Raw genomic sequence first — 26,427 nt, forward strand, 5'->3', positions numbered from 1 at the left:
TTGAAGTGCTTAATATATGTAATTGCTTTCTGCATTTGTAAATTTTTACTTTCCAAATTTCTAATTCCCAAATGTTCCAAATTTTCCAATTTCCTAATTTTCTAATTTCCCATTTTCCCAATTTCCCAATTTCCCAATTTTCCAATTCCCCATTTTCCTAAATTTCCAAGTTTCCCAATCTCAATTTTCCAAATTTCCTAATTTCTAAATTTTCAAATTTTCAACTTTCTAAATTTCCCACTTTCCATTTTCCAAGTTTCCCACTTTCAATTTTCCAAATTTCCCACTTTCTAAATTTTCAAATTTACAACTTTTCAATTTTCCAAATTTCCAAATTTCCCAATCTTCTCAATCTTCCCAATTTCCCAATTTCCCATTTTTCCAAATTTCCAAATTTACAATTTTTCAACTTTCCAAATTTCCCAATTTCCCATTTCTCCAAATTTCCAAGTTTCTCAATCTCAATTTACCAAATTTCCCAATTTCCAAATTTCCAAATTTCCCAATTATCCCAAAATCCCAAGTTTCTCAAATTTTCAAATTTTCAAATTTTCTAAATTTCCCAATTTATAAATTTTTGAAATTTCCCAATCTTCCCAATTTCCCAATTTTCAAACTTGCAAATTCCTAATAATTTAATAATTCTCTAACGAATAGATCAGTCCATAAGTGCAGGTACTTTTACACTAAATAAACCAATTTTTATATGATTACATTTGCTTAAATTTCCAAAATTGAACATAGTTTACTCTGTTCTATACTTGAATTTTCCAGAGTACACAGAAGAACAACTATTCATTCATTCAATATATGTATGTAAATGTACCTTTAGCTACGTTACTATTTAAGTAGTATAAATCAATGATTAGTCAGTCGCATTAGTTATAATTTCTCCAGTCCTCATAACGATACGTATTTTGATTTCCAAGCAAACCTAGTGACCGTAAAATGATTATAATAACATTTGTAAATCATTTCTAGTTATTTAATAATGTTCTATTATGTGTAAAAGTATTATAATTTGACTTTTAATGTAATAAACGTTCTTATATTATGAAACAGGTAACAATGTACATTTTCGGTAGAATATTATACCAAAAGCAAATACTCTTCATTTTAATAATGGCTTGTTTTACTTTTTTCATTTTCGCAACAGAAATGAAAATAGCAGACATGTGTGGTATATTCGTAATATCAGGTCGTCCATTTTCACTGATATTAATTAATCTTTTCTAAAATATTCCTGTATATACATTCTACATATAAAATATTACCAAAAATTAGCTGTTCCTACTTAGTCATGTTTTAATAATTACTTTTTAGAATACACACGATTTTTTTTACAAATAGAAACATTTTCGATAATCGAATTTCTATTTTTTACGTAAGCTACATTAAATTACACTATATTTACGTTATTATTTATTTACAGACGTATAATATAATTTAAGATATAATAATACAATTTATAAACAGTGATAACAAATTGATTACGTACATTTTTACCTTACAAAAAATCATTGATATCAATACAATACACAGAAATATGAAAGAATAAAAAAAAAACAAAATAATTGATTTTCGTCTGTAAATTTTTTTTATTCGGTGTACTGTGCGCTGTTGCGATTGCAGTTATTTTGATATATTCCTATTCTGCTTGTTCGAAGCACATATTTTTGTACCGATGTTACTCCACATATTTTTCATTGCATTTTGATCAGGGAGATATACTGGCCACCGCAGGAAATAAATTTTCTGTTCCCAGAATCATGTTATAGTTGTTCGTTTGTTGAAATGTTCAATTTACCTTTTTGTTTTCGTTTGTGAATGGCAATAAACGACTTTTTAACATGTCAGTGTGCTCTTCACTGTTTATTCTGCTTGTCGAAAAAGCTGGAAATCAAATGCAATGGATATCGTTCGATAATTCCCTGTTATTGGGGCTTTGGAGATTTTACCGAGCTATAAAGAATTAATATTCATTTAAATTAATGGAGAGCAAGATAATTTAAATCTTTTTTATCAAAGGACATAATTTCTTTTTATTTAACAAATTTTATTTAAAAAATTTTATTTAAAAGTTTTACTACTTTTTTAGCTTTGTACTTAACAATGCACGTAACATTTAAAAATAATGTGCGTTACATACGTAATTTTATTTGAACCTTGATCAACCTTTCATTTAATTTTCTTTATGCTAAAATAAGTGTCATCATATTTGGACTAAAGCTTGTTCTTTTTACGTAAAAACTCTAGCGCTTGCAACTAGTCGTAATCTGGGAAAATCGTGAGCGAATCAAACGATGAGCTAGCAATGTACGAGTTGTTGAAAGTTATTAGAGAGGGTTGGCCAGAGCATAAAGCGAGGATTAAACTGTTAATAAAACGGTATTTGTACTGTCTGCGCGGGATGAGTTCAGAGTATTTCTCGAAACTTGAATCCGTGCTTTAAAAAGCCCGGAGGTCCATGAAAATTTCATCGTAAATTTTACCGAGTTTTATATGTGCTTATGGTCACCTATAAAATTTATATACTTTTATTATTTAATATAGTAATTACGAAGTTTATTTGTGAAGTCAGTATATTTTGTTATAGTCAGATCAGTCTGTTCATAATTAAAGTTTTTTAATAAATCAATATTTTAAAATATTGCATATTGAGACACACTTTACAATAATTTGAGAAGTTCATAAGCGATTGGAACATATAAGTGAAAAAGATATTAATTAAAGATTTTGTAAAAGATTAGATTGTACAAGTTTGAAAATTTCATACAAGATTGAGATACACGAGTTTAAAAATTTCTTAGAAGATTAGGGTATGCAAGCTTGTAAAATATCGACGCAATTTAATATAAAATCAAGTAGCTGTATTAAAAACTATCTTGAACATTGAAGAAAATGATTGAGAAGGTTTTGTGTGATGAAAAACATTTGTATTTAGTGATTTTTACACGTTTCGTTTAGTAATAAAATGTCTATGTTATAATTTTTGTATCAAATTCATTAGAACATTTATTCAAGTAAGTCGCAGCATGAACTGCGCTGCATTCGTTGATTTGCGCATGCGCTGCCTGTTCTGCGCATGCGCTCTCTGTTCTGCGCACATCCATCTATTGTAAGTACGCACATCTATTTAAACAAATATAAGATTAACCTTTCTAGCCTTAAGATGGTTTGATTTGTGTCTTGCAATTGAATAATTAAATGTTTGCACTAAGTAAAATAGTACCAACTTATTATTTCCTTTATTTTATCTATCAACAACTGACGTGCAGTTTACAAATGTAATATTAATTCAGTAAATTCTATTTAAATCTTGAAGTGCTTTCAATTAGACTCCACTCTTGTTAAACTAAAGAATCATACCAAACAATGTAACACACATTTTCAAATATAACTTTGATATAAAAATACTCAAACTTGAATAACAAATCTTTCAAAGAATATCACAAAACAGACCCGAGTTAATTTTTTGACAGATATAATTACAAAGTAATAATTAAATAAATAAAATGACAACGTTAATAATAATGCAAATAACAATTTATGAAACAACAAAATAAGTAGAATAAAAAGATTTGAAAGTTTGAACGAAATCAGTCACCCGAAAGTTATCGAACTTTCTTTGTTAACCAAGTACGTTTACTTACCCCGAGTTTCAACGAAAGCTCCACAAAAACTGGCCAACGAGAAAAGTAGCAACGAAAGTAGGTAGAACGCAGCACGCTGCCTCATCTTCGTTGCTCCGAATAATTTTCTCAATTCTTCGCTGCTTTCACTCTAGCTTTAATCCTTCGTCAGTCGCGTTCATCTTCCATGCCCCGCTGTTCCCTGCGGGCAGCAGCTTCCGTTGCAGTTCAAAGACCGTAACAACTACCCTCTTGTACTGGAGTACAAGACTAGGTGGAAAAAGAGCGAGGAAAATGTCGCATCAGCGTGGCGGTTCCACGCTCGAGAAGGACTCTAATCACTTGGTTGATATCTGGAAAATAAATACCAGTGATTAATAAAAGCAACTCTTATATATCACTTAAAATTATACTAAATACATTATTATGTGAGAAGGTGATACTTTGAAAATTTTTTAAAGATTGATTATGAGGTACATATGAGGTATATATGAGGGGACATATGAGGTACATATGAGGTACCGCAATATTTTTACATTCTCAAGCGCTATATGGGAATTTTGAAAATTTGGAAGCTTAGACCTTTGATGATATGTAGGTCTGGGAATATTGAGAATTTGGGAATTTGAGGATTTGGAAATTTAAGGATTTGGGAATTTGAGAATTTGGGAATTTAAGGATTTGGGAATTTGAGAATTTGGCAATTTGAGAATTTAGAAATTTGAGAATTTGGGAATTCGAGAATTTGGCAATTTGAGAATTTAGAAATTTGAGAATTTGGGAAATCGAGAATTTAGAAATTTGAGAGTTTGGAAATTTAAGAATTTGGAAATTTGAGAATTTGGGAATTTGAGAATTTAGGAATTTGGGAATTTGAGAATTTGAAAATTTGAAAATTTGAGAATTTGGGAATTTGAGAATTTGGGAATTTGAGAATTTGGGAATTTGAGAATTTGGGAATTTGAGAATTTGGCAATTTGAGAATTTGGGAATTTGAGAATTTGGCAATTTGAGAATTTGGGAATTTGAGAATTTGGCAATTTGAGAATTTGGCAATTTGAGAATTTGGAAATTTGAGAATTTGGAAATTTGAGAATTTAGAAATTTGAGAATTTGGGAATATTGAAAATTTGAAAATTTAAAGAATCTATAAATTTACAGCTTGGGAATTTTGAGAATTTGTGGTTTTAAGAATTCTGCAAATCTTCCTAAAATTTTGCAAACTGAGAACTATAGAATTTCAAACCTTGAAAGTTCAGATATCTGGTTGGAAACTCGGCAATTTAGAAATTTGAAAAATTTAGAAACTTTGAATTGTGAAATCTGAGAAATTTGAGAATATTAAAAATCTCCAAATCATACACACTTGGTCCATGTTTTATTTGTACAATGATAAATTGTAATGCAGCCTACCCTACATTGATACCCTCCAGCACTTTCCGAATCAACCCTTATTCCCCGATTTTTATGCCACGATTCACACGTTCACCGATTCGTTATATGTACATCCCATGTTTACGTTACTCCACGGATGACGAGCTAAGAATTTTGATCATGAGCAGCTGTTGATCCTACGCAAGAGTTCGTCTACCAAAAGAAAGAGATAGAACAATAGTGAGTCAAGCTCCGACGAAGAGTTAGAGCAAAAATTCCTAAAATTCTCACTCAGTAAAACAGGTCACGGAACGAGAGAGCCATCGTAGGGGAATGGTGGTAGTCCTTAAAAAGTTTTTTCTAGCTCTACTAGGGTGAATCGCACGGTGGGATACCGCTACGATCCCCTGGGATAAAGTAAAGGATCATTACGTCGTTTTTTTTTATCCCCAAAGAGGGCTGTGGTGATACTTGAGAAGAAACTTAGAATTACCAGTTTTCTTACTGGGTTTTATTTCTTCTGGTTTTACTGTTTGTGAGGTTTTCGATGACTGACACTCCATTGGAAATTCCATTATTATGGACCCCTTTATTATGGAATAATGTGAAAATAATATTATAGAGAATTTTTATAAATTATGATCATTTTGTAGTATACTACTTTTAAGATTATAACTATTGTTAGGTTTTATTATTATTACATATAAAATTTTTATTATTTATTAATTTTAATTATTACAAAATTATAAAATTATTCATACAAGTCTGCTTTGGGAAATTTTTTAAATAGCAAAAATGTATTTAGTGTTAGTTTTGTATTATTATTACATGTAAAAGTTCAGAAATATTTTTTTTCAAAATTATAAAATTATTCGTACAAGTCTGCTTTGAATAAATTTTTTAAATAGCAAAAATTTATTTACTGTTAGTTTTGTATTATCATTACATGTAACAGTTCAGAAATATTTTCTTTCAAAATTATAAAATTATTCGTACAAGTCTTCTTTGAATAAATTTTTTAAATAGCAGAAATTTATTTACTGTTATTTTTGCATTATTATTACATGTAAAAATTCAGAAATATTTTCTTTCAAAATTATAAAATTATTCATACAAGTCTTCTTTGAACAAATTTTTTAAATAGCAGAACTTTATTTATTGTCAGTCTGTGTCAGTATTTTTATTGACAGTCCCTTATATTCTATATACCAGTTCAGTATTTTTTTATTAAAATTGAGAAAATCAGTAAACTGCAAAATTTGATCATTGACTCCAATTACTCTAATTATTATTTTCTTTAAAAAGTAAATTTTCCTACCAGTATAGAATTGTAAATTTTTATCCTACTTCCGACTATATTATTCAAACCTACTTTTATTTTTTACTGAATATCAGAAATAAATCTTTCGCATATGAAGTTTCACGAAATACAAATAGTACATCCACTTTATTTTCCTCACGATGTCATTGCGGCTGTCACACAAATAATTGTACCAATTTTATTGCAATTATTACATTTATGGAAGAGCGTACACATCGTGCACCGTCCACGAGTTTATGGCTTGCCGATAATTGAATGAGTCTTCCGCGAGACGAACCAAGTTTGAAATTGAGTTAGTTAAAGTTAATTATGGATATACATTATCTATCGATTGCGTATTCATTAATGTAATGGACGATAGGGTTTTGTTTATATAGTATAGGTAATGGCGGCCCAAAATTACATTTCATTATAACATCGTCAAATTTATGCTGGATATGTACACGCATATAATTCAACGTTCGTTTACGAGTTAGTTAGGGTTATTACGTTGATACAAATGTTTTCAGAGGTAATTATTAGCTGATATTGTAATCGACTGGTCGTGTTTTCTTCTGTTTTCTGTGTTGTTATTTTTTAATGGTATTAAAGTTAAATTTATGCAGAGAAAACACTTTGATGTAGTGTGTTATTCGATGTAGTCTTGGGAAAGAAAATTGTAAAACATTTTGAAAATTATATTCTATGTATCTTGTGTTATAATATTTAATAAATAATTCTTACAAATTTTTATTTATTGATTATGAATTATTAGGTGTTTATCTCTACTAATATATTTACCTTCAGCCACCATTTTTAGTTTTTGAGAAATTCAAACCTAACCTATAAATTTCACTAATGGATTCTTTTAGGTATTGTGGAAAGTTTGTCAAAGAATTTATTAATTTATTCCTTAACTTATCTTTATTAATAAATTCTTTTTAGACATTATTAAAAATTTTGTCAACAAATTTACTAATTTTTTCATTAACAGACTTTTATTAGTGAATTTGTATGCATTTATAATTGCTCAAAAAGTTGATGAAAAATTCTTTTGCGAATTATCGAAAATACCAAAGAAATTGAATAATCTTATTATAAGAAAATATACAAATTAACTTCGTGGTTTATTAACTGATCTAAATATTATGAACAATAAAAAATATACAGTTAGAAAAAAAACGATAAGAAAGCGCATAATAATTCAATAAAAATATTACATCAATTTACAGAATCGAATTCAAGTGATCAGAACGGAACACCTGATCTGATTGCTTCGAGATTGGATCTGGTTGAAACTAATTTGTACTATTGATTCTTAGTTAAGTGGTGTATGTAGGTAATGTTGAGAAGTGGTTAGATACATACGGTACCAAGATTTTCATTTGTATACAGAACTTACGTCTTTGGGAAATTAGGAATTTAGGGTGTTTGGAAATTTGGCAATTTTTAGGTATTTGAGGATTTGGGGATTTGGGGATTTGAGGATCTGGGAATTTGAGAAATTGGAAATTTGATAATTTGGAAATTTGATAATTTGGAAATTCGAGAAGTTGGAAATTTGAGAATTTGGAAATTTGAGAAGTTGGAAATTTGAGAATTTGGAAATTTGAGAAGTTGGAAATTTGAGAATTTGGAAATTTGAGAATTTGGAAATTTGATAATTTGGAAATTTGAGAAGTTGGAAATTTGAGAAGTTGGAAATTTGAGAATTTGGAAATTTGAGAAGTTGGAAATTTGAGAATTTGGAAATTTGATAATTTGGAAATTTGATAATTTGGAAATTTGATAATTTGGAAATTTGAGAAGTTGGAAATTTGAGAAGTTGGAAATGTGAGAATTTGGAAATTTGAGAAGTTGGAAATTTGAGAAGTTGGAAATTTGAGAAGTTGGAAATTTGAGAATTTGGAAATTTGAGAAGTTGGAAATTTGAGAATTTGGAAATTTGAGAAGTTGGAAATTTGAGAATTTGGAAATTTGATAATTTGGAAATTTGATAATTTGGAAATTTGATAATTTGGGAATTTGAGAATTTCGAAATTTGAGAAATTGGAAATTTGAGAATTTGGAAATTTGAGAAGTTGGAAATTTGAGAATTTGGAAATTTGAGAAGTTGGAAATTTGAGAAGTTGGAAATTTGAGAATTTGGAAATTTGAGAAATTGGAAATTTGAGAATTTGGAAATTTGATAATTTGGAAATTTGAGAAGTTGGAAATTTGATAATTTGGAAATTTGAGAAGTTGGAAATTTGAGAAGTTGGAAATTTGAGAAGTTGGAAATTTGAGAACTTGGAAATTTGAGAAGTTGGAAATTTGAGAATTTGGAAATTTGATAATTTGGAAATTTGAGAATTTGGAAATTTGTGAAGTTGGAAATTTGAGAATTTGGAAATTTGAGAAGTTGGAAATTTGAGAAGTTGGAAATTTGAGAATTTGGAAATTTGAGAAGTTGGAAATTTGAGAATTTGGAAATTTGATAATTTAGGAATTTGAGAATTTGGAAATTTGATAATTTGGAAATTTGAGAATTTGAAAATTTGAAGTAATAAGAATTTGAAAACTGGAGAGTTTATCGAAAGTTTGAGAATATTATTCTAAAGTATTTTCACTACCAAAATATTATCGATACTGCCATTACATGCTGACACACAAATTCACTTCAAGGCGTTCAATATTTATTGAGAATACATTTAATTTCTAAACAAAGTTCCCTAACATCCATTTAGAACAAAGTTTGTGTACAAACAATGATATATTACATACAAACATAGAATAATAAAATAGCAAGTTATAATATTTCCTTTTCCATCAATCCATCTCGTAAATGTTCCACTATCGACAATACGTCAATATTTCCCCTCAACAATATTGGCAATATATCGATCGTTGCGAATTCTAAAATATTAACAATGTACTGCGTATTTCACCTAAAATAGAAAATATCTTGAAGGTACATTAAACATCTTGTGTCGTATTTAGAAGTATAATTTTAAGTTAATAAAATTTTCATTTGTGGGAGGCATATAAAGGATATATGAATACTGCTTTTTTAAAAGGAGTAATGTGTGTTCTTTTTTTAATTTTTTTAGAGTAATTTGAATATCTTTTAGCAATGGCGATTTATGTACATATTCATTCAAAGTATTGTTGATCTTCGATTCCTGTTTAATGCATCAAGAATTCGCGCCTTCGGGGTAGTACTAGTATTCCATGGAAGATAATATTCAGAACTTTTATAGCAAATTCTGTTTTCCTTTAGTCAGAGCACTTTCACTATAAAATATCATATTTATATAGGTTTTGAGTTATTCTCAAATTTTCACATTTTTCAGTTATTTCTTAGATGTATCAAAATCACAAAAAATAGAAGAAAATTATTATTCTTATTTTATTTATTCAAGTTTGCATAATTGTTGTTTTAAAAATTTTTAAATATTTATATAATGTAAATATTGTCAATAAAAATATTTTCAAAAGGTTATTTCAAAAGTTAAGAAATAGCATTTCATAGTTAAATAATATTTTGTGAAATGTGTTAGTTTTCTTATTTAACAAATAACGTGAACTGATATTCCTCTTTTATAATCACATTTGTTTGAAAATTTTGTATATTTCCTTTAATTTTATTACCGTATGGGAAATCTATATTTACTCAAACCTATTTTCACTTAAACCTTTCACTCTTCATAGTATAATGTTTTGTATTATGTATATGTACATGAAATATTGATACTTAATGCTTTTATTGATATTAAATATTAATATTTAATGCACTTATTAATATTAAACATTAATATTTAGTACACATATGTATATTAAAAAAATCTAATTCAATTATACAAGAAATTAAAATAAACCCTGACTATCTCATAAAGGTTAGGTTAGGTTATATGTTATGCTCACATGTATATTAAAAAAATTTAATTTAATAATACAAAAAATTAAAATAGACCTTGTACGCCCCATAAAGATTAGGCTAAGTTATGCTATTAGATATGTTCATTTCAAAATTCCAAAGTTGCAAAAGATATTTAAAATTCAGGTTGCGCAAACAATTCAAACGAAAGCGAAAGAAAAAGTAAAAACAGGAAAAACGTGTACAGGACTTGACGATTACATTTCGTAAATCCTTTCTTCTCGAAAAAGGGAAAAGGGACTTGAAGTATGGTACAACATCGATCACCATTATCTGGTTCCTTATCTTCTTGGATGTCACAATTAAACGAATGGAGAGACATTTCTCTCTTTTTCAGACATCTAAAGTAGCCTTTGTATAGCCAAAGGTACGGAAAACTCTGGGGACACGATGGAGCAATAGAGAATGGTTGCCACCTTTCCGGATTTGGCATAGATTCCAATTTTCCATGGTTGTCCAAATCAATCACCAGCTTTTCCAACAATCCTCGTATTCAATGGAATTTAACTGTCGAAATTAGAGTGGCTATTCAAATCTTTTATTTGAAAGCCAAGATTTTATATTCTTCTCTGCATATATTTGGAATCTTTTTCCTCAGTTCGTTTTACATTATTAATATTTTTCTTTTATTCATTTTAACTGTTATGGTTGTTTTCAAGTGATATTCCTTTTGAATTGGGAAACAAATATTTTATGGTACAAGAGAATATGGATGATAGGGTTAAAAGGTCATAATCTTTCAACTTAAGATAACCTTAAAAGGCTATAAACCTTTAATTAAAAATAACCTTAAAAGATTATAGGCCTTCAATTTGAAATAATCTTAAAAGACTATGGACTTTTAACTTAGAATAACCTTAAAAGACGTTAAACAAGAAATAACTTTAAAAGACCATACACACTTATCTTAAAATATCCTTAAACAATTCTAGTTAACCACAAATAACCTCAAAATACCATAGTCTTGTAACTTGTCCTTCCAATCTTATTTAGCTACATGAGCGCTATAAGGAGAATATTAGAGCTGATGTCAACCTAACTTATAACATGACGTATGCAGGGTGTCTCACAATTAGTGTAGGTCCCTGAAATGGGGGGTAGCTAATGTGATTCTGAGTAAGATTTCCCTTTGCAAAAGTGGGATTTGAAGCTTCGTTTTTGTATTATTAGGAAAAATACGAACCAATAAGTCGACGCATGGTAATTCAACGCGTGGTAATTCGACGTGTGGTAATTCGGTGCGTAATACTTCCACACGTGGTAATTCTACGCGTAGTAATTCCACGCGTGGTAATTCAGCGCGTGGTAATTCCACGCATGATAATTCTAAGCGTAGTAATTTCACACGTGGTAATTTTAAGCGTAGTAATTCCACGCGTGGTTATTCTACGCGTAGTAATTCCACGCGTGGTAATTCGATGCGTAGTAATTCCACGCGTGGTAATTCCACGCGTAATAATTCCACGCGTGGTAATTCCACGCGTGGTAATTCAATGCGTAGTAATTCCACGCGTAGCAATTCCACGCGTGGTAATTCTACGCGTAGTAATTCCACGCGTAGTAATTCTACGCATAGTAGTTCTACGCGTGGTAATTCCACGCGTGGTAGTTCGATGCGTAGTAATTCTACGCGTGGTAATTTTACGCGTAGTAATTCCACGCGTGGTAATTCTACGCGTAGTAATTCCACGCGTGGTAATTCGATGCGTAGTAATTCCACGCGTGGTAATTCCACGCGTAATAATTCCACGCGTGGTAATTCCACGCGTGGTAATTCAATGCGTAGTAATTCCACGCGTAGCAATTCCACGCGTGGTAATTCTACGCGTAGTAATTCCACGCGTAGTAATTCTACGCATAGTAGTTCCACGCGTGGTAATTCCACGCGTGGTAGTTCGATGCGTAGTAATTCTACGCGTAGTAATTCCACGCGTGGTAATTCTACGCGTAGTAATTCCACGTGTGGTAATTCGATGCGTAGTAATTTCACGCGTGGTAATTCCACGCGTAGTAATTCCACGCGTAGTAATTTCACGCGTAGTAAATCGATGCGTGGTAATTCGACGCGTGGTAATTCAGCGCGTGGTAACTCCACGCATGGTAATTCCATACAGAGTACTTCCACTCGTGGTAATTCATCAATCGTTTCTACTATGCCATGCATTAATTACATCTTTTTATTTATTCTTAACAGTTCCCTTATACGCCGCATCGTGTATGTTGTTCTTCTGTCACTCGAAAGAATCCATCATTCACTCTAACAAGCAATTAACATTTCTTACTTGTGTCTCTTGTCGCGAATAAGAGAAGGACCAAGATATTTTTCTTTCAACTTTCTTGCCGCACGGTTAAAATAGATTCGCTTCAGCCGAGCGTAATGGAGTTAACGCTTAATTCGACTGTCATTAAAGGAATGCAATACAGCACGAATAACGTTCGAGAGAACTTTCAGAACAGACAATTCAATTTTAGAGTTACTTCCCGTGAAAGAGATCGGTTTATTGCCGTCATAAGTTACCAGTTCTTCGAAGTAACGACAGTTATGATCCTTTTCTTGCCAATTTTTTTATCCACCGAAGTTTTATTCTTTGTGTAGTGGATTCGAATTTTCAGGACTTAATTGATTCTCTGCATTACAAAGTTTGTATCAAAACTTTCAAATTAGGAAATTCATTAGTTTACAAATTTCCAAATTCACAAGTGCTATGTTCATAAGTGCTATGTTTCCAAACTCTTAGATTACCAAATTTCTAGATTGCTACAAATTTCTAAGTCTCAAATTACTAAATTTCTAAATTCCAAGTTCCACAAGTAATTATGTCTCCAAACTACAAGGTTCACAAATAACTATGTCCATAAATTCCAACGTCCACAAATAACTGCGTTTCTATATACAACATCCATAAATAACTCAAATAACACAAATAATGTCATGAAATTCTAAGGTCCACAAATAATTACTAAGGTTCTAGGTCTTCAAATATCTTGATTTCCAAATTCCTTTGTCTGTAAATTTCTAAATTGTCTAATCTCTAGCTTTCTGTTTATTTAAGTTCACAATTTCCAAGGTTTCCAGATACTACTGCCTCTTTCTGGACTTCAAAATTTCCGAGTTTTCGAATTTTTGTATTTCTAAATTTCTAAATTTAAGCTTCCTCAATTCTTAGATTATTATTAAACCTTCTTCCATTCCTAAAACTTAAAGTCCCAAAATTGTTGTGTCAGATTCCAAAGCTCGAACTCATTCAAAAGTTTTCAGAACTTAAAGAATTTCTAAAAGACAGCAAGTAGATCTGTTCTCCTCTGATCAGCATAATTTGCATATGAAAGTTGTAGAAAGGTTGTACACAGATAGTTTGAAAAATTTCGTTATGACACTTACACGGAGCACCTTGTGTAAACCGTTGCGCTATTCGCTTCGGTTGTCACTGCGCCACGTGTACCGGTTTAAATTCAGCCCTCGTCAGAACCACAATCCACCCTACTAATAATTGTTTTCTTTCCAAACAGTCAGCGTTCGCTTGTCTTTTGTACCTCTAATTTCATTACCGCCATAGTAATAATTTATCCTCCACAAACGAACATCGAAACTTTTCATCGCAGTCTAGAGTTCCAGCATTGTCACATATGAGTCATACACTGTGAGATCATAGTCTCTGAGAATTGCTTAATGTCCTTTTATGTGCTGTATTTCTTGGTAATTACTTGTTTATATCACTGCATTTTGGAAATAGAAGATACTTTGCAAGAAATTGGAGCGAATTTCTCTAAATTCTTTTATGGTATTTGAAAATAAGTTGAGGGTTGTAGGTGAATTGTTTTGAGTAATTATTTTTTTATAACTTGATATTATGACAATAATAGAAATATTTTTACTTTCTAGTGATAATAATGTATTTGCTATGTTTATAGCTATGTTATATATAAATATAATGCTATGTTTTACATAAATGTTTATTTATGTAAAATAAAATATGTTATTTTATAAAACATTCTGTTGAATAAAGTACCTGAGATAAAAAATCTGGAAATTATCATTTATCGTTTAAGTTTTTATATGAATTGTAGTTGTGTTTCATTTATTTATTAATAGATGTTGGTATTTATGTTATATAGTACTGTAAAACGAAAGGAGAGAAATACTCTTCATACATAATAAACCTAAACATGTAGTGAATTCGTAATTTTGGTCAGGAATGTATTTGTCTGTTTCATTTCTTTATTTTTCTTTTTTATATTACTTTTGACACTTTTATTCATGTTAAGTAAAGTGCTTATGTTATGACTTTTGTCTGCAACCGTTCTGCGCAAGCGACATTGTAGAGTAGTCGACGCATGCGCACAACGATCTGCGCAGATCCAACCTCAGCTAGTACGCATATCTATCTGCGCAGACTTGATCCCAATCTTTCTAATACTAAATTCTCTCAGTATTATTATGTAAACTTGGGAATCATGACTGGAAACATGAAAATGTAGAGCTCTAGAAATTTGATCATTCGGAAATTCAGAAATCTGAAAGCTTGAAATATAGAAATTTGAGTATTTGTAACTATAGTACTTCAGAAGTCTACAACTTTACCAATAGGCAAATATAGAAATTTATGAATGTAAATAATTAAATTAGAAGTTTGAAAATATCAAAGCTTCAAAATTTAGAAATATATAAATTTGTAACTTTACATGTTTTACTGAAAAGAAACCTATGCACCTAAACGTACAACTAATTAAAAAAAGCATCTACCTTGTTAAAAGTAATGCCGTTAATCTAAAAGAAATCCCATAATGTATCAGCTTCACTCATTTCCATAAAGTTTTAAGGTATGTTAATAAGTCAGAGGGCAACGCTTTTATCGAGGACTTTCTTTCTCCATCGAGTTAACAATGGAAACGATCTCGGGCAATGTAGTTAGTAAAAAAGGAGCTGTAAAACGATTTCCACCGTACGATCCGCGCAGTTCTGGTTATTTTAAGCAATTGTTAAGTGGCCTCCCGCTTACCTCGAAGACACATTTACACAGCCATGTCTCAACACTCATGATTCACCGGCGGTTTATACGGGTGCCATCCGGCTTACCTACCTTTCTCGCTCCCTCTCGTTCGATTTACCTATTGCGTATCTCTCTGTCGTTTATCTCTATGCTTTTGGTAGTCCCTCCTAGATCACTCGAAACCATTTTGTCGTCGATAAATCAGCGTGCGCAATTAAACATGCTTAGCGAAATCTATTCGAAAGCCGATTTTCGTTTCTCTCATTATTTTTTTATCTATTTACTTATTCGATAATCGCTGAAATATCGACTGAAATTTGTGCGTCAACGGTCAATTATTTCTTGAATTAACGAGCTATTTAATAGCTAACTTCTGTTGTATTTTGTTGCAAATATTATGTATTTGTATTTTGTCAAATGTTTATTTATGTAAAATAAAATATGTTATTTTATAAAACATTCTGTTGAATAAAGTACCTGAGATAAAAAATCTGGAAATTATCATTTATTGTTTAAGTATATCAAATGTTCCTAATTAATGAAGTAAGACATAAAAATAGTAAAAATTGATTTTCACTCAGCAACAGGAAATCGCATTTCTGAATTCATATCGAAAGAAATGTACTTGTACTAAAAAGCGTATGATTTATAAAAATTTCTTTTGCTCCTTTTCAATTTACTCCCGCATAAAATTACCGTAAAAAGTTTCTAGGAATTTAAATGTAAAAGCAGTGTATGGTTTTGATGCTTCCCGAGCGATTTAATTTGCATACTCTTATGGGGATACCTTTATAAAGCAGAGTAACTTTTAATTACGCCCTGAAAGCGTATTGACTGAACGAAACCAGCTTTCATCAAATTCCATTAAAATACGTCCGACAATCCACGAATCGAGATCCACGAATGAACGAATGCAATACGACTCTACTGACTGTCCAATTTTAATCTACCCAAGTAATCATCTTCTAAAGCATTTATTTTTGAAATATTTCCTGCTCAGATTTTTGTTTCTTTATTCATCCATTGAACGCCGCATCCAGATTAATTTGTGTTTTGTCTCGATCCATCGAACGTTTCGCTTTGTTAGGTTGTTGCGCACGAAATGGCCGATTTTCAAAACTGCTAGTCGGATATGGCTTCATGCCGCGAATGTACAAATATTAAAACAGATCGTTCAGTTCGGAAAAAATTTTTGAATATCGCCTTTTATGTAATTTTCGTGTTATTTATTGTTAATTGCAAATGACATGAATAAATTTCACCGAAAACATTTCTATAGACAATGTATATTATTTAAAAATTTTTGTCTGCAATTATACAAGTCATTTGGCAGTCAATGACTTTTCGACTGTTCCCAATTTTAGTGTCAACGTAATTTTAATGTCAAAGTGTTTCACGAGTGAAACAGTAAGGAGTGACACTTGATTGCTTCAGCAGCTGAACAGCTCATCTGTTACATTAATTTGAAGAATCCATTTTAACAGGCAAAATATACAAACCTTTCATATTAGGTATTCTACAAAACATTTTAAGTATTCTACAAAATGGTTGTATTTTAAAAATAAAATAGTCAGTCATTGTTAATTGCAAAATGACTAATTATAAGAATAAAATGTCTTATTTAAAGTGATAACATAAAAATGCTAATGAAACGTGCCTCGTTCTGGTATATTTTACATAGAGTTCTTCGCTTTTCCTTGTAATGGAAAGGAAATATCTTGAGAAAACAAACGTTAGAAGAAACTTTGCGTTTGCATAAGTTTTCCTCTCTAATTACCTGCAGTTTTTTCGTGTCCCCTTACGAGGGACATTCTAGTTGTTTGCTACATTTACGACGTCCCCTTAAAGAGGACAGTCGAGTGCAAATGGTTGAAGCATAAAGAAATATAAGGGTACTCTGTGATGATTGCAATGTATTTTTTTTTTTGGTAAATATTTAACGGTAATTTAATATTTATTTGTAGGGAAAGGTAGTTATATGAAATGGTACAACATGACAAGTCTAATTTCCTAATTTCCTAATTTCTAAAATTTCTAAAATTTCTAAAATTTCGACATTTCCAATTTCCCATAATTTTCCAAAATTTCCCAAATTCCCAAATTTTCCAATTTCCCCAAATTTCCCAAATTTCCCAAATTCCCCAAATTCCTAAATTTCCAAATTTTCAAGTTCCTGAATTTCCCAAATTTCAAAATTTTCAAGTTCCTGAATTTCCCAAATTTCCGAATTCTCAAATTTCCCAAATTCCCAAATTTCCCAAAATCCCAAAATCCCAAATTCCCAAATTCCCCAAATTCCTAAATTTCCAAATTCTCAAGTTCCTGAATTTCCCAAATTTCCCAAATTTCCCAAATTCCCCAAATTCCTAAATTTCCAAATTTTCAAGTTCCTGAATTTCCCAAATTTTCAAGTTCCTGAATTTCCCAAATTTCCAAATTCTCAAATTTCCCAAATTCCCAAATTTAACAAATTTCCCAAAATCCCAAAATCCCAAAATCCCAAATTCCCAAATTCCCCAAATTCCTAAATTTCCAAATTCTCAAGTTCCTGAATTTCCCAAATTTCCAAATTCTCAAATTTCCCAAATTTCCAAATTCTCAAATTTTCGAATTTCCCAAATTTCCTAAATTTCCTAAATTTCCCAAATTCCCAAATTCCCAAATTCCTCAAATTCCTAAATTTCCATAATCTCAAGTTCCTGAATCTCCCAAATTTTCGAATTCTCAATTTTCCGAATTTCCCAAATTTCCAAACTCCCAAATTTCCCAAATTCTCCAAATTCTCCAAGTTTCCCAAATTTTGAAATTCTTAATAAGTTTCAAGTTTTCTCAAATTCCTAAATTTTCCACTCCCAAGTATCCCGAATCTCCAAATTCCTAAATTTCCAAATCACTAAGTCCCAAAAGTTCCCCAATTTGAAAAGTTGCAAACACTGTTAATCGGCAACAGAACAAAAGTCTACCTAAGCTAAGTCGATATTCATGTATCCCGAATGCACCAAGCGGTACATTCGGAGTAACGGCTTGCAAACTGATTTATGGATTGACTACTGGTGGGGAGACAGATTAAGACAGACTGCCTTAAGTTATGCGCGGCTCACACCAACTACAAAGACCGAATAATACTTTCATCATCTGGAAGTGAATCAAAGAGTGCATTATTGCCGATAATGGACTATAATTATTTCAACCTCAATCCGTCATTTTCGATTGATAATATCCGTTCTACTCCATATTGTGAATATTTCAATGCACTTGATTTAAACATAATCTAGAGCAACATTCAACGAAGTACAACTTTCGTTTGATCTATTTATCGTAGTAGAAATTATTCGTGATTCAATTGAACTGAGAATAAATTTCTTATTAGTTTTATATTTTGTCACTTTTTTTCTTTTTAACCCCTTGCACTATTTTGACGAGTCAGACTCGTGACGCACTCGTTCTTCGGCCGTGATCAATTTTACTCGAATTTTTAGTACGCTTCAATTTGAAGTTCAAGTCCAATTATAATTTGCATAGTCAACGATTGTATAATAATATATTGACATAACATTTAAATTTTTTTTGTCTGTATTAATATTGTAGCTGTAATTACTTAGTTCTGACTGACGCACTTGACAAATAAGCCATAGTGTAAGGGATTAATTCAATGCTTGTAATGCATACTGAACTAAATTCAGTGGTTTTTTAAGGAAGACAGAACCTTAATCAATTAATGAGACAGATATTAATTGAGAGAATTGTAAAATAAAATTGTATTTGGTTAGTTTAGGTTAGTTGAGAGACGTCCATTTTTCTATTCTGACCAATTGGAACCGCAGCTCTTCTAAACACCTGGGTCAGCCTCTTCACGCGCTAACTCATGGGTTGACATTGGTACATTGCTCTGTTTTATAGGGTGTTCCATACCAAGTTTCTAAAATTGGCTTCCATCTTCAAATTCATATATTTAATAAATTAATTTAATTTTAGTTCTCAATAAATGAAGGATTGCAATTTTAGACGAGCACCTATACGTTTCAAGAAAATGTTAGTTCTTAGATGTTTGCCTACACTCATACATACAATATCTTGTATTCTATTGTATATCTATAATAAGGAATTTTACTGGATAAAATTGTGGAGTCTCAGATAAACGATAATGTTTCAATGGAGACATGAATAAATTCACAAATATATAATTTCAGCAAGTAACCAAACATCCTGTAACTGGTTCATATTCTACAGAACGTCTTGCTAAGCGAAATTCCGTAAAAAGAAGATTTACAAAGTTCAAGGTGTAAAAGTGACGGAAAAGAATGTATTTTTGTCGTGATGAGTAGTCGTGGAGCAGGGTCACGAACAATTTTCCCTTGGGTAACTATATCGTATGGTACTTAAACTCTCGAGTCTCACGAGTCGTCTCAGGGGGCTATTTACAATTTCATCGCACAACGTGTTAGCCGTAGTATTATGAGTTTCCTGACTACAACTCGAAGCTACTGCTGGAACTTTCTAAACTGTCAATTCTGCTTAACTGCTTAAACAACGCGGCGAGGCCTGGAAAAAGGCTGTTTTCGGAAAATTGCATTTTTGGAGCGGCTTTGCTGGAACGTTATTTGTGAGATCTGAAATTGCAGTGTAATCTGGATACTTCACGTGAATTTTACATAGGATTGGCTGTGAAATTTATATTGTTATAAGAATTGTGAAGTATACATTGTTGTAATGTATGAGAAATTGCTATAATGATACATTATGGACTTTCAATTTATGTTTCAAAAGTTTTGCGAATTTTCAGTTCATGATGTCACAAATTGTTATTTATTATTGGTAGAGTAATATTTTATGTCATTAACTTACGACTATAGAGAAAAGTATGAATGTACTTAATATAATTTTATTATTAGTTAGAAGAAACATTTTCATGTTCACAAACTTCTTTACTGAATTATCAGTAAGATAAACGGCCTCCTATTACCGAGGAGGTCTTCATTCACGACCACCTGTTTATTTCCCTTCATTAAATATGACAGATGAAGCAATTTATTCATGCGAACCTTAATAAATTTAAGTACATTAAGCACACATATTTTATTTATCGTTTGCAGGTTATTATTTTATTATTGTGTTCATTCACAAGTGTAATTATAAATTTATAACATAATAAGACATGTATATATTAATACATATTGTATAAGTTCAATACATATATATTTTTAAAGTCACCAATACTACAAGACTTTATATGAAAAATCTATGTATAATAACAAGAAAACATAAATTTTCATGTAATAATTATAAAAAGCATAGTATAAAAGAAATGTTAATTTAATGTTTATAATTGTTTGCGTTTGAAAATTGATTTATTCAGAAATCTAGAAAGACCAACATTCAGTGCTCTCACGCAAAAATCTTTATAGGTTAATAAAACCTACTCTCAAACTAGTATTTTCAAACTTCACTCTCCTATATCCGCTAATAGCATCGTTAACCTCATTCATATTCAACTATAGAAATACGGGGTACTTGTTTATAGAATGCGAGCTATTTCAGTGAATGAACGTGTCTTTTCGCGCGAATTTGCTGCGCATTCTCTACTGCGCAGCAGTAATGGCTGCCGCGGTAGAGTTCGATATTAACAAACAATTCGAAATACAGTTTGCGAACAAACTAAAAACTCTTAATGATTACTAATATATAACACGTTTAGTTAAAATAATTTCTAACTATTATAATTAATATAATAAAACTATATAAAACTTAATAATCTAAATATATCAAGAACTCCTCTATTAAATATAAGAATTAACAAAGACAATTTAAACCGTACTAAAGTAATAGTTTACACGATTGCTGACAGATTTAGCTGCTCACTTATACCGAGATCTTGCAGCGTTCCATATTGCAGCCTGTATTTGTCAAGTTTAATTGCCTTAGAAGCCCATTTCACGAGACACAATCGAGTCCGCGGGATATTGGAATTCAATTCGTTCCTTTAAACGCCAACGGCCGTGGTTGTAATCCGTGAATTTATTGCTGATTTGGATTAATTATTCACTGCCTTAATACAACGCAATACGATAATGCGTCTATCAATGAGCTTCGCTAAATATAAAACACGTTCAGTGCGAAATACCGTTCGCGTGATAAATCCGCGTTACGCGATCAATAAATCGGGTAAATGTGGATAACGCACGACACTCTGAATCTTTGCTATTTGTTTTTCCTAAATTTATACCTCAACGTTATTTTACGTATCGACAGAAAAATCGATTGTGCAACATCTTTCTTCTTTCTCGTTACGTTTATTCGATACAGGGTTGCGTACCGGGTGTTCCGTGTAACGGGGATTGCAATCACATTGGCAATTTTTGTTATACAAATATTTTATAGTTTTTTCAGATTTTTGGAAGTTTGAGATTTAGGAGGGGTGTACAGTTTCATATTTTGTGAGTTTGAAACTTTTTAATTTTTGGATTTTGGAATTTTGGGGTTTTGGGAATTTTGGGATTTGGGAATTTTGGGATTTGGGAATTTTGGGATTTGGGAATTTTGGGATTTGGGAATTTTGGGATTTGGGAATTTTGGGATTTGGGAATTTTGGGATTTGGGAATTTTGGGATTTGGGAATTTTGGGATTTGGGAATTTTGGGATTTGGGAATTTGGGAATTTAGGAATTTGAGAATTTGGGAATTTTGAGATTTGGGAATTTTGGGATTTTGGGAATTGGGAATTTGGGGATTTGGGAATTTGGGGATTTTGGAATTTTGGAATTTTGGGATTTGAGAAATTTAAGATTTTGAGAATTTGGAATTTGGGGAATTTGGGGAATTTGGGGAATTTGGGGAATTTGGGATTTGGGGAATTTAGGATTTGGGGAATTTGGGATTTGGGGAATTTGGGATTTGGGGAATTTGGGATTTGGGGAATTTGGGATTTGGGGAATTTGGAATTTGGGGAATTTGGGATTTGGGGAATTTGGGATTTGGGGAATTTGGGATTTGGGGAATTTGGAATTTGGGAAATTTGGAATTTGGGGAATTTGGAATTTGGAATTTGGGATTAAGGGAATTTGGGGAATTTGGGATTTGGGGACTTTGGGATTTGGGGAATTTGGGATTTGGGGAATTTGGGATTTGGGGAATTTGGTATTTTGGGAATATGGAATTTTGGAAATTTGGAATTTGGAGAATTTTGGGATTCGGGAATTTTGAAATTTTAGAACTTTTAAATTACAGAATGTTTAAATCTTGTAATTTTATAGTTTTGATATTTTTGAAATTAGGTATCTTAGAACTTTGAGACTGAAATTTTTAAACATTCGAGGTCTTTAATTTCTAAACCCTAAAACCTTGAGACTTCGAAATTTTCTAGAATTTGGTAATTTCAAAGTTTTCGATCGATTGGAAGTTCGGAATTTTGGAACTCTACGCTTTCGGAAGTTCTGAGCTTCGGAACTTCCGAATACTGGAACTTCGGATCTTCGGAATTTGCAGAGATAATGTAGTTATCCGAATAACTGTTTGTGTCTCGTCGTTCGGGAGTTGAATTTGAATATCGGACTTCGGTCCAACAAGTAGATTATCTGGAATCAAGGTCGCTTCGTTGATGATTCTTATTATTAGACCGTGGAAGTTTATGCAAGTATGATATGCCGCAGCTGTGCAAAACATATGCAAAATGTGCAGCATGTGCAAGATAAATACAGAGAGCAAAAATTACAGAATTTACTTTTGCAAGATTTAGAAAGTTTTTTATAACAAATATAATAGCGATTTCAATAATATTTAAGCAGTATCAGAATTCAAATTTAAATAATATTTTCAAATTAATAATTTTAAAAACTCAAGTTTAAATAATATTTGCAAATTAACAATTTTAATAAGTCAAGTTTAAATAATATTTTTTAATTAATAATTTTTATAATTCAAATTTAAATAATATTTTCTTGTTAATAATTTTAATAACTCAAGTTTAAATAATATTTTTAAATTAATAATTTTAATAACTCATGTTTAAGGAATATTTTCAAATTAATAGTTTTAATGACTCAAGTTTAAATAATATTTTCAAATTAATAATTTTGATAAATCAAGTTTAAATAGCATTTTCAAATGAATAATTTAAATAATTCAAATTTGAATAATATTTTCAAATGAATAATTTTAACAATTCAAATTTAAATAATATTTTCAAATAAATAATTTTAACACTTCAAATTTTAATAACAATTTCAAATTAATTATTTAAATAATTTGAAAAATAAGAGAGAAGCTATAAGTGGTCCAATGTTGATAGAATCTGCTGAAAAATATCCTAACAAATTAAATGCAGGAAATTGTCATAAAATTGTTACGAGTGCTTTAATTATATGGTAATTTAGACGAAAGTATCCATTAAAAATGTCATTAAAACGAGTCTCATAAAAGTTTTAAAATGCTCTAAAAGATCTGTCGACAGAGGAATTAAATTGTAGGAGCATGTTATATTCACAGACACAAGTAAATACTATTTGTCGAATTCAGGTTAACTTACGGTCTTGCGAAATGCAAATACCGAGCTTAATTAAAACAATTTTAAAATAGCAGTAAAACACGGAGATATCTCGGTTTTAATGGTGTATAGTTACCCATGGTGCAGATTGAATTTTTATAGATGTACGTTTGAACGTACAAACATTTTATGAAATCATCATAAATTACAAGTGGAAACAATTACACATAACAGTAGTATATTGTAACCGGAAATCAATTATTACTTACAAGATAGTGATATGAGGAAAATAACTCAGATTGTGAAGAAATGCTTTGCATATGTGGTACACATATGATTTAAGCTAATTTCATATGTAGACATAAATCTGAACATAGAATTGCATTCGAAGAAAGAGAATTTAAAAATTCTTTATAATTTTTATCCAAATAAAAAAATTGGTAACTTAAATTTTAATTTAAATAAATAGATTTTAAACACATTGCAAAAATTTACAAAATTTATTTGATTTTTGCTACTTGTGATATCCTGTGCGTTAAGTTAGGTTAGGTCACATGGACTGCCGAATCTAATAATAATAATAGATCTATAACCTTACCTTTAATTCAACAAAAACATACTGACATAAATAGTAACAGTAAACAGTATTTAATAGTAAAAGTAAAACAAAATTAAACTAAATAAAAGTATGTAAAAGTATATAAACAGTGGAATAAATATAATCTTAATTTTGTGTCTCAGCATTCAAAAACCCTAAATTATGATATTCAATTTATTTGCAGATAACAAATCTATTTTAATTGACAAGGAACTAAAAGGTCTTTTAAATCGTTATAACCCCTATGAGGATTAAGCACAATAGATCAATCTCTTTAGCATTCAGATTACGTCCGCCTGACTTGTCGTAAGAACACAAAAATTCGACAACTCAATTTGAATAAATTTCCCGGCCCGCTACCGCACACGCTGTAAAAGCTTCTCAAGCATAAAATTAGTAACTACATTCGATATTTTACGACTTACCTCTGATTATGCATCCTGAAATTTTCGGCTCTCTCCCGCGCTTAACGAGATTTTCATCCGTTGTTGGATAGCGCCAAAAAGCTGTGCGTGCATAATTCTTTCCCCTAACGACGTCTGTCTCTTTCGTGCAATTACACTGATATTCGAGATTCAATTATATTTAACGTAAGTCTCACTCAAGGTCCGATCGATTACCACAGATTTCCGTTCGTCCGAGTTCCAAGAAGGACTATCTTTGTACACCCCATGCGACCGTCTAACAATATCACCTTTTCAGTCTGCTCGCCAAGGTACATTCAACGGCATTGTATCCAACATCCAAACTTTCCTGGCAAAATCTGACCAAGGTTTCGAAAGAAAACCTGTTACAAGGTCTCGAAAGAAAAATATCACATCCCTTGTTTCTTTTATCCTGCGAGATATTAGTTTTAGTCGGAAGATTCAATCGCGAAAGCACCGGACCTGGAGGTCCTCCGATCACCACTAGGACATTGGACTTGGATCAAGTTTTTCCGTCAAATTTCCGGGAGCGGTTCAGGGGGGTTGATAACCGTGGAGGGGTTAGTTGCCAGCACGTGGCAGTTTTTATCGGGGGATCACACGTGTCATGCGAGACGATTATTGGCCTTTGTAAGCACTTTGACAAATGATCCACCGCATATGGCGCGTCGCGCACGACTGAGACCAGATTTTGCTTCAACTATCCTCTCCCTCTGATCTACCCCCACCAGAACAGCATCCGTACTCTTCTTCGACCCTCTACGTTTCCCCGAGTGACGTGGTTGTAACACGCAGACTCCGTCGTGTACTTCTCTCCCCGTGAGATAGCACTTTGGCTAGGTGCTTCTCTTTTTACGTTCCCGATCAAAGCAACGCGGGGAATCACTCGGAGCCAGCTTTCTTATTGTGATCCAATTACGGTCACTCACGAATTGTACAGTGCGTTTATGCAGATTTTGATTTATAAGGGTGGAGACAGGTGTCAGGTTTGCACCCTAAGTAATTGATGCTCTCCTTCATAAATTAGTTACGTTTTTATAAATTGAAATTATTAATAGGGGAAACGTGTTATAGATTGCATTGGTTATTGAGAGGAACATTGAACGAGGAAAATATGTTACAGCGTTGCAAAATTCGTTAAGATATTACAGCTGGTATAGAAAATGAGTTATCTCTTTCTCCGAGTCCCTCAATACCTTATCTATTGTACCAGAATTGATGGGAGAACAATGGGCAATTACTGAAGATTTTCCCGGGCTGTTAAGAAGAATGCGGGGTGTTTCACCAACTTGCGTTGAGATATTTCTCTCACTTTTAATAATTTTTAATTGTAATATGGGATTCAATTTAATATGGGAACAATTCATCCCTTTGATTCATGAAAGAATCGATGGGGAAAAATTGATTGGGAGAAAAATAGATGAATCAAAGGGATGATTGGATGGGATTGGATGGGAAGGGATTGTTTGGTTTGGAAAAATATAACAAACCTAAACTTTTTCATAAGCTAATTTTCAAAACTTGCAGTTATTGAGGCTTCTTTTAAGAAGTATACCATGACATACCATTAATATTATACATACAATTATGTGTATGTATTACATTGTTCAATGAAGACAGTCAAATTTTCGCAGTTACTTGTGTTTTATGTTCTAAGGTTGCCAAGAACGCTGGCGCCAGCCGGTGACGCCAAATGATGATCCTTATCTATA

The 26,427-nt window shown here is 31.4% G+C and overlaps 1 protein-coding gene across 1 annotated transcript in view; it reads right to left on the bottom strand.

Moving 5' to 3' along the window:
- Positions 1–25,412, bottom strand: part of LOC100879835 (uncharacterized) — a 39,583-nt gene extending 14,171 nt beyond the window's left edge. The window contains exons 1-2 of the mRNA XM_003699172.3: positions 24,716–25,412; positions 3,654–3,985 (exon numbers count right to left, since the gene is read on the bottom strand). Of these exons, the coding sequence (XP_003699220.3) occupies positions 3,654–3,738 (85 nt within the window). The 5' untranslated portion in view covers positions 3,739–3,985; positions 24,716–25,412. The remainder of the gene's footprint in view (positions 1–3,653; positions 3,986–24,715) is intronic.
- Between the last annotated feature and the right edge of the window lie 1,015 nt (positions 25,413–26,427).

Source organism: Megachile rotundata, chromosome 7 (assembly GCF_050947335.1).
Source record: "Megachile rotundata isolate GNS110a chromosome 7, iyMegRotu1, whole genome shotgun sequence".
Classification (NCBI taxonomy): Eukaryota; Metazoa; Arthropoda; class Insecta; order Hymenoptera; family Megachilidae; genus Megachile; species Megachile rotundata.